The 14,417-nt window shown below is 70.0% G+C and overlaps 2 protein-coding genes across 2 annotated transcripts in view; both read left to right on the top strand.

The window, feature by feature from the left end:
• The window catches only part of HUWE1 (HECT, UBA and WWE domain containing 1, E3 ubiquitin protein ligase), a 29,451-nt gene extending 16,952 nt beyond the window's left edge, over positions 1 to 12,499 (top strand). The window contains exons 51-82 of the mRNA XM_026079360.1: positions 3 to 72; positions 160 to 258; positions 346 to 479; positions 558 to 729; positions 831 to 1,059; positions 1,583 to 1,761; positions 1,855 to 1,944; positions 2,415 to 2,569; positions 2,686 to 2,734; positions 3,294 to 3,512; positions 3,607 to 3,814; positions 3,897 to 4,030; positions 4,565 to 4,776; positions 5,297 to 5,585; positions 6,304 to 6,406; positions 6,479 to 7,040; positions 7,128 to 7,817; positions 7,911 to 8,067; positions 8,153 to 8,285; positions 8,368 to 8,570; positions 8,661 to 8,788; positions 9,283 to 9,379; positions 9,553 to 9,702; positions 9,934 to 10,179; positions 10,382 to 10,499; positions 10,579 to 10,719; positions 10,838 to 11,125; positions 11,206 to 11,311; positions 11,578 to 11,695; positions 11,766 to 11,947; positions 12,030 to 12,220; positions 12,305 to 12,499. Coding sequence (XP_025935145.1) covers positions 3 to 72; positions 160 to 258; positions 346 to 479; positions 558 to 729; positions 831 to 1,059; positions 1,583 to 1,761; positions 1,855 to 1,944; positions 2,415 to 2,569; positions 2,686 to 2,734; positions 3,294 to 3,512; positions 3,607 to 3,814; positions 3,897 to 4,030; positions 4,565 to 4,776; positions 5,297 to 5,585; positions 6,304 to 6,406; positions 6,479 to 7,040; positions 7,128 to 7,817; positions 7,911 to 8,067; positions 8,153 to 8,285; positions 8,368 to 8,570; positions 8,661 to 8,788; positions 9,283 to 9,379; positions 9,553 to 9,702; positions 9,934 to 10,179; positions 10,382 to 10,499; positions 10,579 to 10,719; positions 10,838 to 11,125; positions 11,206 to 11,311; positions 11,578 to 11,695; positions 11,766 to 11,947; positions 12,030 to 12,220; positions 12,305 to 12,407 — 5,955 coding nt within the window. The 3' untranslated portion in view covers positions 12,408 to 12,499. The remainder of the gene's footprint in view (positions 1 to 2; positions 73 to 159; positions 259 to 345; positions 480 to 557; positions 730 to 830; positions 1,060 to 1,582; positions 1,762 to 1,854; positions 1,945 to 2,414; positions 2,570 to 2,685; positions 2,735 to 3,293; positions 3,513 to 3,606; positions 3,815 to 3,896; positions 4,031 to 4,564; positions 4,777 to 5,296; positions 5,586 to 6,303; positions 6,407 to 6,478; positions 7,041 to 7,127; positions 7,818 to 7,910; positions 8,068 to 8,152; positions 8,286 to 8,367; positions 8,571 to 8,660; positions 8,789 to 9,282; positions 9,380 to 9,552; positions 9,703 to 9,933; positions 10,180 to 10,381; positions 10,500 to 10,578; positions 10,720 to 10,837; positions 11,126 to 11,205; positions 11,312 to 11,577; positions 11,696 to 11,765; positions 11,948 to 12,029; positions 12,221 to 12,304) is intronic.
• Positions 12,500 to 12,980: 481 nt separating this feature from the next.
• The window catches only part of LOC112972630, a 4,845-nt gene continuing 3,408 nt past the window's right edge, over positions 12,981 to 14,417 (top strand). The window contains exons 1-5 of the mRNA XM_026079413.1: positions 12,981 to 13,100; positions 13,169 to 13,323; positions 13,398 to 13,835; positions 13,917 to 13,957; positions 14,039 to 14,067. Coding sequence (XP_025935198.1) covers positions 12,981 to 13,100; positions 13,169 to 13,323; positions 13,398 to 13,835; positions 13,917 to 13,957; positions 14,039 to 14,067 — 783 coding nt within the window. The remainder of the gene's footprint in view (positions 13,101 to 13,168; positions 13,324 to 13,397; positions 13,836 to 13,916; positions 13,958 to 14,038; positions 14,068 to 14,417) is intronic.

Raw genomic sequence — 14,417 nt, 5'->3', positions numbered from 1 at the left:
AGAATGAGCTGGAGGACCTCATTGACGAGCTGCTGGAGAGAGATGGGGCTGCCGGCAACAGCGCCATCATCGGTGAGAGCCCCCCAAACGCTGGGGCCCCCCGCCTGGGGTGCCAGGCCCCCCGTGCCACCCCCCCTCACTACCTGCCCCCCTCCGCAGTGAGCCGCTCGGGCGAGGACGAGTCGCAGGAGGACGTGCTCATGGACGAGGCTCCGTCCAATCTCAGCCAGGCCTCCACGCTGCAGGCCAACCGGGAAGGTGAGCRGGCGGCGGGGGCCTCGGGGGCGCGTGGCCATCCCGCGCTGGGTGCCAGGGTCCCAGCCCACCTCCCCGCCACCCCCCCAGACTCGATGAACATCCTGGACCCCGAGGACGAGGAGGAGCACACGCAGGAGGAGGACAGCAGCGGCAGCAACGAGGACGAGGACGACAGCCAGGATGAGGAGGAAGAGGAAGAGGAGGAGGATGAGGATGACCAGGCAAGGATGGGGGCTGGGGGACCAGGGTCGTTCCCCCACCAGGATGCCTGGCTGATGCCCCCCCGCCGTCTCCCACAGGATGACGAGGAGGGCGAGGAAGGCGAGGAGGAGGAGGATGATGATGACGGCTCAGAGATGGAGCTGGACGAGGACTACCCGGACATGAACGCATCGCCCCTTGTGCGCTTCGAGCGCTTCGACCGTGACGACGACCTCATCATCGAGTTCGACAACATGTTCTCCAGCCCCAGTATGGCAGGGGGGGTCCCGGGGGCCAGGCACTGCTTCCCTGCGGTGGGCGGGAAGGGGCTGGGCTGCCGGCAAACCCCGACGCCCCGCCTCTCCCTGCAGCCGATATCCCGCCGTCACCTGGGAACATCCCAGCCACCCACCCGCTGCTGGTGCGCCACGCTGACCATGGCTCGCTGACGCTGGGCGCCGGCTCCTCCAGCACCCGCCTGGCGCAGGGCATTGGGCGCAGCCAGCGCACCCTGCGCCAGCTCACTGCCAACACCGGCCACACCATCCACGTGCACTACCCGGGCACCCGGCAGCCCAACCCGCCCCTCATCCTCCAGCGGTGAGGCCCCAGCGCCCTCCCTCAGCCCCCCGGGCCATCCCCAATGTCCCTCACATCCCTCTGGTCCCCATGGGGAGTCCCAGTGCCCCTCGGGGTCCCCAACATCCCCCTTGTCCCTGGTGGTGTGTCCCCAATGTCCCTCTTGTCCCCACGGGGAGTCCTTGGCACCCCTCAGGGTCCCCAACCCTCCCGTCGTCCCCATGGCAGTCCCCAATGTCCCTCATGTCCCCCTCGTCCCCACGGTGAGTCCCTGGTGCCCCTCATGGCCCTCCACACCCCCCTCGTCCCCCACAGCGTGTCCCCAACACCCCCCTCCACCCCATGGTGGGTCTCTACAGCCCCCAGTGTCCCCCTCATCCCCACAGCGAGTCTGGGGTGGCCACGTGCATGCCCCTCGTCCCCGGCAGTGCGTCCCCAACGCCCCTCTCGTTGCCAGCGGTGAGTCCCCTTGTCCCTGGGTCCCAACCGCCCTTGGTCTACGCCCCCCTGGCCCGGCGCCTCCCTGACCGCGGGCTTCCCACAGGCTGCTGGGCCCCTCGGCAGCGGCCGACATCCTGCAGCTGAGCAGCAGCCTGCCGCTGCAGAGCCGGGGCCGGGCCCGGCTGCTGGTGGGCAACGACGACGTGCACATCATCGCCCGCTCCGACGACGAGCTGCTCGACGACTTCTTCCATGAGCAGGGCGCCGCCGGGAGCCAGGCAGGCGAGTGGGGCGGGACCCTCGGGGGGGGGGGCCACGGCCACCCGGACGCCTGGGCTCACCCCACCGGCCCCCGGCCCTGTCCCCCCCCCGCAGGGACCCTCTCCAGCATCCCCACAGCCCTGACACGCTGGACGGAGGAGTGCAAGGTGCTGGATGCTGAGAGCATGCACGACTGCGTCTCGGGTGAGCTGCGGGGCCCCTTGCAGCCCCCCTGTCCCCTTGGGTGGCCACCAGCATGCCCCTGTTCCCTCAGGTGGCCTCTCGTGTCCCTGGGGCCCCCCCTGTGTCCCACCGGAGCGCTCATGGCTGTGTCATGGGGGAGCTGCAGCCCGGAGCCTTCAGGTGTCCTCCTGTGGTCTCAGGTGTCCCCCCATGGCCCTCTTGTCCCTCGGGTGGCTCCCATGTTTCTCAGGTGTCTTTTAGGTGTCCACTTGTGTCCCTTGGGTGTCCCCCTGTGACCTTCCTGTCCCTTGGGTGTCCCCTTATGTCCCTCAGGAGCCCCCATTCCCCCCCCCAGGGCATGTGCACGGCTGCATTCCAGGCGAGCGGGGGCCTGTGTCCCCCCTGCCCCATCCTGGCCTGGCCAGAGGCGCTGGGGGACACGTGGGGCTATCTGTGTCCCCATGTCCCCCCCTGATCCCGCGCCCCCGCAGTGGTGAAGGTGCCCATCCTGGCCCGGCTGGAAGCGCTGCGTGATGAGGAGCTGGACGAGCGGCGGGAGAAGCGCCGGCGGCAGGCGGCTGAGGAGGAGGCCAAGGGGGCCGAGCGGGGCCCCGAGGACAAGGAGGGGCAGGACGCCGGTGCCCAGGTGGGATGTGGGTGCCTGCTCCCCCCCCCACCCCCCAAAAACAAAGAGATGGGAGATGGGGATGCCCCCCCCCTTCTCTGGAGCCGCCTGGGGTGACGCTCTTCCCTCTGCCGCAGGGCGCCGTGCCCAAGGCCAGCGGCGGCAGCAGTGAGGCAGTGGCAGCAGGTAAGTGCCCCTGCCCGGGGCGCCCCGCGCGCCCCCCCGGCATCCCTGGACCCCGACCCGGCGCACCACGGGCTGAGGTAGTAGATTGTATAGTTGGAGGGTCACACCCGTCTCGGAGATAACTATACAGTCTACTGTCTTCCTCGCGGGGCGCACGCCCGCCGCACGCCACCCTGGATGCCTGGGCCCCGCTGGGTCAGGACCTTTCTGTGACTCGGGGGGGGTGGGGGGGCATAACTGCATGCTCTGCGTCCTAGGTGAGGGGTGCTTGGGGGGGGGGCAGGACATCTGGGCCCCCGCGCAGCGGGAGGAGGGCGGGTTTGGGGTGGGGGGTGCGGTGGTCCTGCGGGAGTGAGGTAGTCGGTTGTATTGTTGGGGGGCCGGGATGGGAGCCCCAGCGTCGAGGTAACGATACAGCCGACTACTTTCCCCCACGGGGGCCCTTGACTTCAGCAGGGGGGGGAGGGAGCCAGACGCCTGGGCCCCCCCGGGATGGGGGAGGGGGCAGGGGGGGACACCCCAGTCTGCAGCCGGCCCTGATCCCCTGGTATCTCTGCAGAGCCCGGCGGGGCGGCAGGAGACCCCCCCCTGGCCGGCCCCCACCGCGCCCTGGTGCTGCTGGAGCCAGCGGCAGCAGCGCCAGAGCCCCCCACCGGCCCCGCAGCCCCCGGCCCTCCGCCGCCCCCACCACCCCCCGCCCAGGAGGACGCTGGCCCCGGGCGGCCCCCTGCTGACGCTGAGGCCACCCAGATGGAGCTGTCGCCCGCCCCCACCGTCAGTGAGTGCTGGATGCCTGGGCCCCGCCGTGGCGGGGGGGGGCAGGAGGGGGGAAGATGCTGGGGGCAGCCACTGACAGCCGGTGCCACTCGCAGCCTCGCTGTCGCCGGAGCGCGCGGAGGATTCGGACGCACTGACAGCAGGGAGCAGCCAGCTGGAGGGCTCCCCCATGGACACGTCCAGCATGGCCTCCTGTGCCCTGGAGGAGGCCGCCGCTGCCGCCGAGGGGGCTGGGATGCCACCGGGACCCCCCCTGGCCACCCCCCCAGCACCCCCTGATGCCACCCGCCCACCTGATGACAGGTGAGCACCCCGGGCGCCCAGGCCCCACTGCGGGGCCAGCCCCCTGCACCCCCCCTGACGCCGTTTCCCCCCTCTGCTCCAGCTCGCCGCCCGCCTCCTCCTCGGAGAGCTCATCCACCCGGGACTCGGCTGCCGCCATCTCAGGTGCCGACTCGCGGGGCATCCTGGAGGAGCCGCTGCCCTCCACCAGCAGCGAGGAGGAGGACCCACTTGCTGGTGAGCCGTGGCCCCCCCTCCACGGCCCCTGCCACAGCCCCTTGGTCCCCTCTGTGCACCCACCCTGCTGCATGTCCCTGACAGGCATCTCTCATACGTGTCCTCAATGTGCATCTGTTACTCATGCATGTCCCTAGCATGTGCGTGTCCCCAACAGGTGTCCTTGACACGTGCCCCCAACATGTGTCCGTGCTGTGCTCGTGTCCCCAGTGTGCGTCCCTGACATGTTCATGTCCCCAGCACACATCCCCAATGTGCATCCATGATTCATGCCTGTCCCCACAGGTGTCTGTCCCCAGCACGTGTCCCTGACGTGTGTGTTTCCCTGGCACAAGCGTGTCCATGATGCTTGTCCCTGCTGCGTCCCCACCACGCATCCCTGCGCCCAGCGCGTGTCCCCCCACGTGTGGGTGACGCCTGTCCCTGCTGCTTGTCCCCCCCCCCGTGTGTGGGTGATGCCTGTCCCCGCCATCTGTCCCCTACCACACATACTCCTGTGTGAGGCTGACGCCTGTTCCTGCCGCCTGTCCCCAGGCATCAGTCTCCCCGAGGGCGTCGACCCCTCATTCCTGGCGGCGCTGCCAGATGACATCCGCCGCGAGGTGCTGCAGAACCAGCTGGGGATCCGCCCCCCTGCCCGGGCCCCACCCACCCCCAGCCCCGCCCCCCCAGTCGTGGCCAATCCTGGCCTCACTGAGGTCAGCCCCGAGTTCCTGGCTGCCCTGCCCCCAGCCATCCAGGAGGAGGTGGGTGTGGCCTCTGCAGGGGTGGGGCCTGGGTGGGGGTGGGAGGAGCTATGGTGGGGGCAGGGTCTGGGAAAGGGTTATCATGGGGGTGGGGCCTGTTGGGGTGGGGCTAGTCCCAGGGGGTGGAGTCAGGCTGGGAGTGGGGCCTGGGCAGGGTATCTGTGGGGGTGGGGCCTAGAAGGGGGTGGGCCTAGGGTGGGGCCTGTGCAGGGGTGGGGGTAATTCCAGGGGGTGGGGTCAGGCTGGAGAGGGAAGGAGCTACTGTCATAAGGAAGGAGTCATGGTGGGGATGGGGCCTGGGCAGGGTTGTTATGGGGGGTGGAGCCTAGGAATGGGTGGGGCTACTGCCCTGGGGGTGGAGTCCGGGTGGGGAGCAGGGCCTGGGCAGGCTGGGATTATGGGGGCAGGGCCACACGTCCCCTCCTCTGCTGGGGGCGTGGCTTCCCCAGGCGTGTCCCCTCAGGGGCATGTCCCTGCGGGGGCATGGCCTCCTGGTGTGCGTGACGCGGGGGCGGGGCAGGTGCTGGCGCAGCAGCGGGCGGAGCAGCAGCGGCGGGAGCTGGCGCAGGCGGCCGGGGCCGAGGCCCCCATGGACCCGGTGACCTTCATCCAGACGCTGCCGTCAGAGCTGCGGCGCTCGGTGCTGGAGGACATGGAGGACAGCGTGCTGGCCGTGATGCCGCCCGACATCGCCGCCGAGGCCCAGGCGCTGCGGCGCGAGCAGGAGGCCCGGCAGCGGCAGCTCATGCACGAGCGCCTCTTCGGCCACTCCAGCACCTCCGCCCTCTCCGCCATCCTCCGCAGCCCCGGTAAGGCCCCCCAGGTCCCTCCTCCCCGCCTGCCCCACGGGTCCCTTCTGCCCTTTCTCATGGCTCCAGCGAGGGACCCCCACGTCCCCCCACGTATCTCCACATCCCTTCGTCCACCTGAACCTGCCTGTGTCCCTATGCATCCCCCACTGCATCCCTTGTGGCCCTACTACGACCCCGCCACATCCCTCATGGCCCTACCACATTCCCCGCGTCCCTCGTGGCCCCCCCCGCGTCCCTCGTGGCCCCACCATGTCCCTTGTGGCCCGTGTGGCCCCGCCGCGGTCCTCATGGCTCCTTTGCGTCCCCGCCATGTCCCTTGTGGCCCCCTCACATCCCTCATGGCCCCGCCACGTCCCTCACATCCCTCATGGCCCTGCCACGTTCCTCGCGGCCTTCGTGGTCCCACCATGTCCCTTGCATCTCTTGTGGCCCTCGTGGCTCCCTCGTGGCCCTGCCATATCCTGCGCATCCCTGCCATGTCCCTTGTGGCCCCACCATGTCCCTTGTGGCCCTTGTGGCTTCCTCATGGCCCCACCGCATCCCTCATGGCCCCACCATGTCCCTCGCATCCCTCATGGTCCCGCCGCATCCTTCGTGTCCCTTATGGCTCTGCCACATTCCTCATGTCCTCGCTGTGTCTCTCATGGCTCTGCTACATCACCGGTGGCTTTGCCACGTCTTTCGTATCCCCTGCTGATGCTGGGTGTCTCTGCAGCCTTCACCAGCCGCCTGAGCGGGAACCGGGGGGTGCAGTACACCCGCCTGGCCGTGCAGCGGGGCGGCACCTTCCACATGGGGGGTGGCAGCAGCCACAGCAGGTACCGGCGGGGGCGGCGGGGGGCAGCGGGGCCCCGGCGCGGGGTTGCGGGGGCTGACGCTGCCGCCTGCAGGCCGTCGGGCAGCAGTGTGGACAGCCTGCTGCGCCTGCGGGGCCGCCTGCTGCTGGACCACGAGGCGCTGTCGTGCCTGCTGGTGCTGCTCTTCGTGGATGAGCCCAAGCTGAACACGAGCCGGCTGCACCGGGTGCTGCGTAACCTCTGCTACCACACGCCCACGCGGGGCTGGGTGGTGCGCAGCCTCCTCTCCATCCTGCAGCGCAGCAGCGAGAGCGAGCTGTGCTTGGAGGCGCCCCGCGGCCCCCCGGTGCCCGAGGAGCGGCCCCGGCGGGCGGGCGGCCGCCCTGGCCCTGCCGCCACCGCCGCTACCGAGCCCCGCGCCCTTGACCTGCTGCACCGTGTCGAGGCCCGCAGCTCGGGGCAGCTCTCGTGGCTCTCGGTGTCCATGGACGCTGCGCTGGGCTGCCGCACCAACATCTTCCAGATCCAGCGGGCCCCGGGGCGGAAGCACACAGAGAAGCATGCCGCCGCCGCCGGCTCCGCCGTCCACATCCACCCCCAGGCTGCCCCTGTGGTGTGCCGCCACGTCCTCGACACCCTCATCCAGCTGGCCAAGGTGAGCGCGCCCGGCCCGGGGGGCACCCAGCAACATGCCGTGCCCACGCACCGCCACTGAGCCCCCCTCTGCTCTCTCCCCCGCCAGGTCTTCCCCAGCCACTTCACGCAGCAGCGGGGCCGTGAGGCGGCCTGTGAGGGTGAGCGGGAGCGCGGCGGCCCCAAGGCCAGCGGCAGCCCCTGCCCTGGTGGCCCCCCTGGCGGCCCCCCCAGCAGCGGCGGCAGCGGCCCCCCCGGCGGCCTCTCCACCGACTTCTGGGACCTGCTGGTGAAGCTGGACAACATGAACGTGAGCCGCAAGGGGAAGGGCTCGGCCAAGGCAGGCCCCGGCGGCAGCGGCCCCGAGGCCGAGGCGCTGGGGCTGGGCCTGGAGGCCTCGCCACTGGGGCAGCTCATGAACATGCTGTCGCACGGCGTCATCCGCCGCAGTGCCCTGCTCACCGAGAAGCTGCTGCGTCTGCTCTCACTCATCTCCATCGCCCTGCCCGAGGGTGGCAAGGGGGCCGAGGCTGGGGCTGCCCCAGGCGCCGGGGCACCCGCTGGGGCTGCCCCCAGCCCCCCGGCCCCCGCCGCCCCCGCCACCACCGGTGAGCATGGGGCCGGGAGCGTGCAGGGAGGCTGCGGGGGCCACAGCGCTGACCCCCATGTCCCCCCACCTGCTGCAGCTCCAGCCAAGGGCACCAAGTCCCCAGCAAAGGTGGGCGAGGGGGGCGGCAGCCCTGACCCCCGCATGGCGGCAACGGGACTCACCGAGAGCCAGCTGCAGCTCTCTGTGGAGGTGAGCAGGGCGCCCCCAGCCCGCACTGGGCCATGTGGCCCCCTTGTGCCCGCCTCACCCGTGGCCCCATCCCCGTCCCGTCCCGTCCCGTAGGTGCTGACGTCACACTCGTGCTCGGAGGAGGGCCTGGAGGATGCAGCCAACGTGCTGCTACAGCTCTCACGGGGTGACCCTGGCACCCGTGACACCGTCCTGCGCCTGCTGCTCAGCGGTGCCCGCCAGCTGGGTGCCACACTCTGCCGCCAGATCGGTGAGGGCCAGCACCGCAGTGGGGCAACAGGGGCCCGGACCCCTGGGCCCCCGCCAACCCRCTGCACCATCCCGTCTGCCTGCAGGCACGCTGCTGGCAGAGCTGCGCGAGTACAACCTGGAGCAGCAGCGGCGGGCACAGAGCGAGGCCCCGTCCCCTGAGGGGCTCCCCGAGGAGCAGCCCCCCAGCGCCAAGCTCAAGGGCAAGATGCAGAGCCGGTGAGTCCAGCGCTGCCCCCCCTGCCACCCCCTCACACGTCCGCGGGCGTCCCTGAGCCCCCGCTAACATCCCCTCGGCCAGGTTCGACACAGCAGAGAGCGTGGTGATTGTGGCATCGCAGAAGCGGGCGCTGGGCGGGCGGGAGCTGCAGCTGCCCTCCATGTCAGTGCTCACCTCCAAGACCTCCACGCAGCGCTTCTTCCTGCGCGTGCTGCAGGTCATCATCCAGCTCCGTGATGACACCCGCCGCGCGCACAAGAAGGCCAAGCAGGCCGGGCGCCTGGGTAAGGCCCCCCTGAACCGTGCCGCACCAGGGTGGGGTCCCGGCCCCCTGGGCCGCCGCCACCGCCCCCCCTGATGTTGTGTCCCCGCAGGTGCCGGGGGCCTCGGGGCGGCTGGCAGCATCCAGGCCGCTGTCCGGCAGCTGGAGGCCGAGGCCGACGCCATCATACAAATGGTACGTGAGGGCCAGAGGGCCCGGAGGCAGCAGCAGGCAGACACGGTTAGCACGGCCGCCCTTCCTTGTCCCCCTCCCCGTCCTCCTCCTCTTCTCATTCTGTGCCCCTTCCCCACGCGCCCTTCTAGCCTTTCTCCCTCTTCACTATAGCCCCTTCTTCATTCTCCTGCTCTCCTTCTTCCTGCCCCCTGTTCCCTCTTCCTCATGGCTCGACTGGTGGGTCTTCCTCCCTCCTTCCTTCTTCTCTTCTCTTTGTTCTCTGCCTCCTTCCTGTGCCCTGTTCCAGCCTTCCTCCCTCTTTGCTGTCATCTCATCTTCGTTCTCCTACTCCTTCCTTCTCTCTTCCTCATGGTTTAGCTGGTGGCTCTTCCTCCCCGCTTCCTCTTCTTCCTCCTCCCTCTGCCCCGCACGGCTCTGGGTCCCCCCCGGCAGCCAGGGCCCCCCGCAGCTCGGGGCAGGCCGCAGGGAGCCCCCCGTTGCCAACCCCCCTGGGCCGGGGGGTCTCGGCCCCCTAACCCCCGGCCCCGCTGTGCCCGCAGGCGGAGGCTGGGCAGGCGGATGGCGCCGCCCGCCGGGACGAGTCGCCCATGGATGTGGACCAGCCCTCGCCTGCCCCGCAGGACGCCCCCTCCGTGGGTGAGTGGCACCGACCCCCCTGAACCACATCATGCCCCCTGCCCGCATTGCTCCCCTTAAATGCGGGGTGTTCCTGCTCCCCGGATGCCTGGGCCCAGCCCAGTCAGCACCAGCAGGGGGTGGCGCCGTGGCACTGAGCTCCCCGTCCGTCTGTCCATCTGTCCCCGCTGCAGGCTCAGAGGGCTCACAGGTAGGCGAGCGGGACGAGCGGCCGCCTGAGCTGCCCCTGCTCAGCGAGCAGCTCTGCCTCGACGAGCTCTGGGACATGCTGGGCGAGTGCCTGAAGGAGCTGGAGGAGTCGCACGACCAGCATGCCGTGCTTGGTGAGTGCCGGGGGGCACGTGGGGGCCCCCCAATGCCCTTGGGGCCCCCACTGACACCCCACGTGTCCCCGATGCCCCACGTGTCCCCGCGGCGTCCCCGGTGTCCCCGCGGTGACGTACCCAGTGGCACGAGGAGGCAGCGCAGGCAGCCGAGCCACTCGGGGCTGTGGGTGCCCTGCGTGTCCCCGATGCCCTGCGTGTCCCTGACACCCCACGTGTCCCCCTGCCCAGTGCTGCAGCCTGCCGTGGAGGCCTTCTTCCTGGTGCATGCCACGGAGCGGGAGAGCAAGCCGCCAGTGCGGGACACGCGTGAGAGCCAGCTGGCCCACATCAAGGACGAGCCGCCGCCGCTGTCGCCGGCCCCGCTGACGCCCGCCACCCCCTCCTCACTCGACCCCTTCTTCTCCCGCGAGCCCTCCTCCATGCACATCTCGGCCAGCCTCCCCCCCGACACCCAGAAGTTCCTCCGCTTTGCTGGTGAGCGGGGCCCCGGGGCCGCTGGCGCTTGGGCTGCTGCGGGGGCTTTTGGGGGGGGGAATTGGTGCTTTGGGGGATGTTGGGCATTGGCACGGGGCTCCTGGAGGCCCCGGGGATACTGTGGGGACTCTGGGGGGACTGTGGTGGTTTGGGGAGGTGCGGGGGAAGTTCGAGGCTGACCCGCCGTGTTCCCCCACCCCAGAAACCCACCGGACGGTGCTGAACCAGATCCTGCGCCAGTCGACCACTCACCTGGCTGACGGCCCCTTCGCTGTCCTGGTGGACTACATCCGTGTGCTGGACTTCGACGTCAAGCGCAAGTATGGGGTGGGGGGGCCGCAGCCAGGGGGGCTCCAGGGGCTGGGGGCCATGTCCCTGAGCTGCTGGCCCTGGCCCCAGGTACTTCCGGCAGGAGCTGGAGCGCCTGGATGAGGGGCTGCGCAAGGAGGACATGGCTGTGCACGTCCGCCGCGACCACGTCTTCGAGGACTCCTACCGCGAGCTGCACCGCAAGTCACCCGAGGAGATGAAGAACCGCTTGTGAGCGCCCGCCCCGGACGCCGGGGTCCCTCAGCTGGGGGCAGGGAGGGCGTCAGGGGTTGTGTCGGGGGGCAGGCAGTGGCCCGGCCCCCCCTGACATGGTGCGGCTCCCCCCCAGGTACATCGTGTTCGAGGGCGAGGAGGGCCAGGACGCCGGGGGGCTGCTGCGCGAGTGGTACATGATCATCTCACGGGAGATGTTCAACCCCATGTACGCACTGTTCCGCACCTCGCCGGGCGACCGCGTCACCTACACCATCAACCCCTCGTCCCACTGCAACCCCAACCACCTCAGCTACTTCAAGTTTGTGGGGCGTATCGTGGCCAAGGCCGTCTACGACAACCGCCTGCTCGAGTGCTACTTCACCCGCTCCTTCTACAAGCACATCCTGGGCAAGTCTGTCAGGTGAGGGGCTGGGGGCGGGGCCCGGGCCCAGGGTGGGGCCTGGGGCAGCACTGACACTCCCCCCCCCCACACACACACAGGTACACGGACATGGAGAGCGAGGACTATCACTTCTACCAGGGCCTCGTCTACCTGCTGGAGAATGACGTCTCCACCCTGGGCTACGACCTTACCTTCAGCACTGAGGTGCGTGAGGCCCCATCTCCCCCCCGTGTCCTCTTCGTGTCCCCCCCCCTCATGTCCCCATATGTCCCCACATGCTCCCTGTTTGTTCCCGTGTGCCTTGTGTCCCCCCACATGTTTCCCATGTCCCCTGTGTGTCCCTCACACATCCCTGCATGTCCATGTGTCCCCCCCGCATGTCCCCTGTGTGTCCCGCATGTGTCTCACCCCCGTGCATCCCCTGCCCCGTGTCCCCCCTGGCAGGCTCTCACCCCCCGCACTGCCCCCAGGTGCAGGAGTTCGGGGTGTGCGAGGTGCGGGACCTGAAGCCCAACGGGGCCAACGTGCTGGTGACAGAGGAGAACAAGAAGGAGTATGTGCACCTGGTGTGCCAGATGCGCATGACTGGTGAGTAGGGGGCCGGGGGCCGGGGGCTGGGGCTGGCGCCGAGCGGCCCTCACCGGCCCACCCCATGCAGGCGCCATCCGCAAGCAGCTGGCCGCCTTCCTGGAGGGTTTCTACGAGATCATCCCCAAGCGCCTCATCTCCATCTTCACGGAGCAGGAGCTGGAGCTGCTCATCTCGGGGCTGCCCACCATCGACATCGATGACCTCAAGGCCAACACCGAGTACCACAAGTACCAGGGCAACTCCATCCAGGTGGGGGGGCAGCAGCAGTGGGGCAGGGGGGCAGTGGGGATGGGGGGCCGTGCTGACAGTGTCCGTCCGTCCATGCCTGCAGATCCAGTGGTTCTGGCGCGCGCTGCGCTCCTTCGACCAGGCCGACCGGGCCAAGTTCCTGCAGTTTGTCACGGGCACCTCCAAGGTGCCGCTGCAGGGCTTCGCCGCCCTCGAGGGCATGAATGGCATCCAGAAGTTCCAGATCCACCGCGACGACCGCTCCACTGACCGCCTGCCCTCGGCCCACACCTGGTACTGCTGCGGGGGGTGGGACTACGGGCAGGGGTGGGGCTAGGGGCAGGGGTGGGGCACCCCTGACTCCACCCGCTTCCCCAGTTTCAACCAGCTGGACCTGCCGGCCTACGAGAGCTACGAGAAGCTGCGGCACATGCTGCTGCTGGCCATCCAGGAGTGCTCCGAGGGCTTCGGCCTGGCCTAGCCCCCCTGGACGCTGGGGCCTGCGGGGGGGGGCGGGGTGGAGCACGCACGACAAAGGATCTCTATAAATATATATATATATTTTTTGGTTTCGTTTGCATTATTTTTTTGTTTTGTTTTCCTCCCCCTCCTTCCTTTTCTTAATTTTGTGCTTTTGGCCCCGTTGTGAGGTGAGCGCTGTGTGGAGGGGAGGGGGCAGGGAGGGGAGGCCCTGCCCCCACAGGGGGGCTGGTCACGCCCCCTCCCACAGGGGGGAGGGGTGTGAGGGCAGGGGGGAAGGACCCCCCTGGCTACAGCAACAGCCCTGCCCCTCCCTCCCCCAGGAAAAAAAAGAGAAACCATAAAACAGAATAAAATGCACTCTTGGTAAGGCCGCTCCGGATCGTTCTTGGGGCAGGGGCGAGGGGCCCCAGGCGTCCAGGCCCGGGCAGGGGAGGGGTGGCAGCCATCTTGAGCAGGTGACATCACAGAGGGTAGATGACATCACAGAGCTGTGTCACAGAGGTGGCGATGTCACAGAGCGGGAAGCTGTCCCTGGTGCCGGCCTGGTGGGGCAGGAGGGAGCCGGTAGGGGATGATGGAGGCAGAGCTGCCTGAGGAGGCCCCACTCCCGGGGCCGCTGCAGCTGCAGCTCCAGACCGGCGAGTTCGGGCTCCTGCGTCGCATCCGCGTCTTCGAGAGCGACTTCGTCCAGGTGGGTGGGATGGGAGGGGGCGGGGCTGGTGGCAGCAGGGGCTGGGCTGATGGCAGCCCCACTCCCAGGTCAGCCGGCGTGGGGAGGTGCTGGACGTGCACAACCGCATGCGGGTAGTGACGGTGGGCGTGGCCCGCACCAGCCCCGGCATCCCAGTGCCCAATGTGCTGCTGCTGGCCCGGCCGTGTGCCCCACCCCCTGCTGCAGGGGTGGAGCTCACCAGGTACTGCCCCCCCACTCCCCGCCCCCCACCCCTGTGCCTCCCCCCCCACTGCCGCCGCTCATGGCACCGCGCAGGCTGCTGCCGCTGCGCTGGGTGCAGGTGTCAGTGCAGGACGCGCTGCGGGAGCAGCTCCGGCTCCGCTTCGCCAACGGCCGCAGCTTCTACCTGCAGCTCTGCCCCTGCCCTGGCACCCCCGGCCTCTTCGACCGCTGGGCCTGCCTGGTGCGTGTGCTCCGCCCCCCAGGTGAGGCCCCGCCCCCTGCACCAGGCGAGGCCCTGCGCCCAGTGGGTGGTGTGGCCCCCGAGGAGGCTCCGGGGGAGAGCGCCGAGGCTGAGGGCAGCAGAGCCGGGGCACCAGAGCCCCCGCCCCGCCCCTCCTCCCTGCCCCAGCCTGTGGATGGCGGCGGCAGCCTGCCACCCCCCGACCCCCCCCGGAGCCCTCCCAGCCGTGCCGAGGCCCCGCCCCCCATGCCGCGGGGGCTGAGCCCACCTGCCTGCAGGAAGGCATGCAGGTGAGTGGGCGGGGCTAGGGGCGGAGGGCGGGGCCTCGCCGGGCCCTCCCTCCCCCCGTTGACACCCATTGGCCGTCACAGGCTGCGGGAGCTGCCGGCAGCACAGAGGAAGCCGTCATACGGTGAGGGCCCGCCCCGCCCCCAGGGCCCGCCCCCCGGGACCGGGACCGCCCCTCACCCGCGCCCCGCCCATCTCTCCGCAGGGCGGCGGCCCAGCCGCATCGTCGCCCTGGTGAAGTCTCTGTCGGGTGCCACGCTCGTCCCCGGCAGCGGGAAGCGCTGACGGGGGCGGGGCCTCGCTGGAGGGGGCGGGGTCTCGCTGGAGGGGGGCGGGCCTGGGGAATAAAAACTTGTTGCAGGGCGCGTGGCTGTGCTTGGGGGCGTGGCGTCCCGGGAGGAGCGGGGCTGCAACCCGGCAGGGGGCGGGGACGGGAGCGCCTACCCCTCACGCGTCGCTGGGCGCCCCGGAAGCCGCTCTGCTGGCCGCCGGAATCGGTGCCCTTATATAGAGAGAGAAAGGAGCGGAAGTGGCCTCGCGCGCAGAGGCAGTAGCGGGGGGGGGGGAAATGCCCGGCACCCGGA

This window comes from Apteryx rowi, unplaced genomic scaffold (genome assembly GCF_003343035.1).
Source record: "Apteryx rowi isolate R43461 unplaced genomic scaffold, aptRow1 scaffold_1147, whole genome shotgun sequence".
Taxonomy (NCBI): Eukaryota; Metazoa; Chordata; class Aves; order Apterygiformes; family Apterygidae; genus Apteryx; species Apteryx rowi.
Note: the sequence above shows the minus strand (reverse complement) of the source record. Positions and strands in the feature narration are given on the sequence as shown.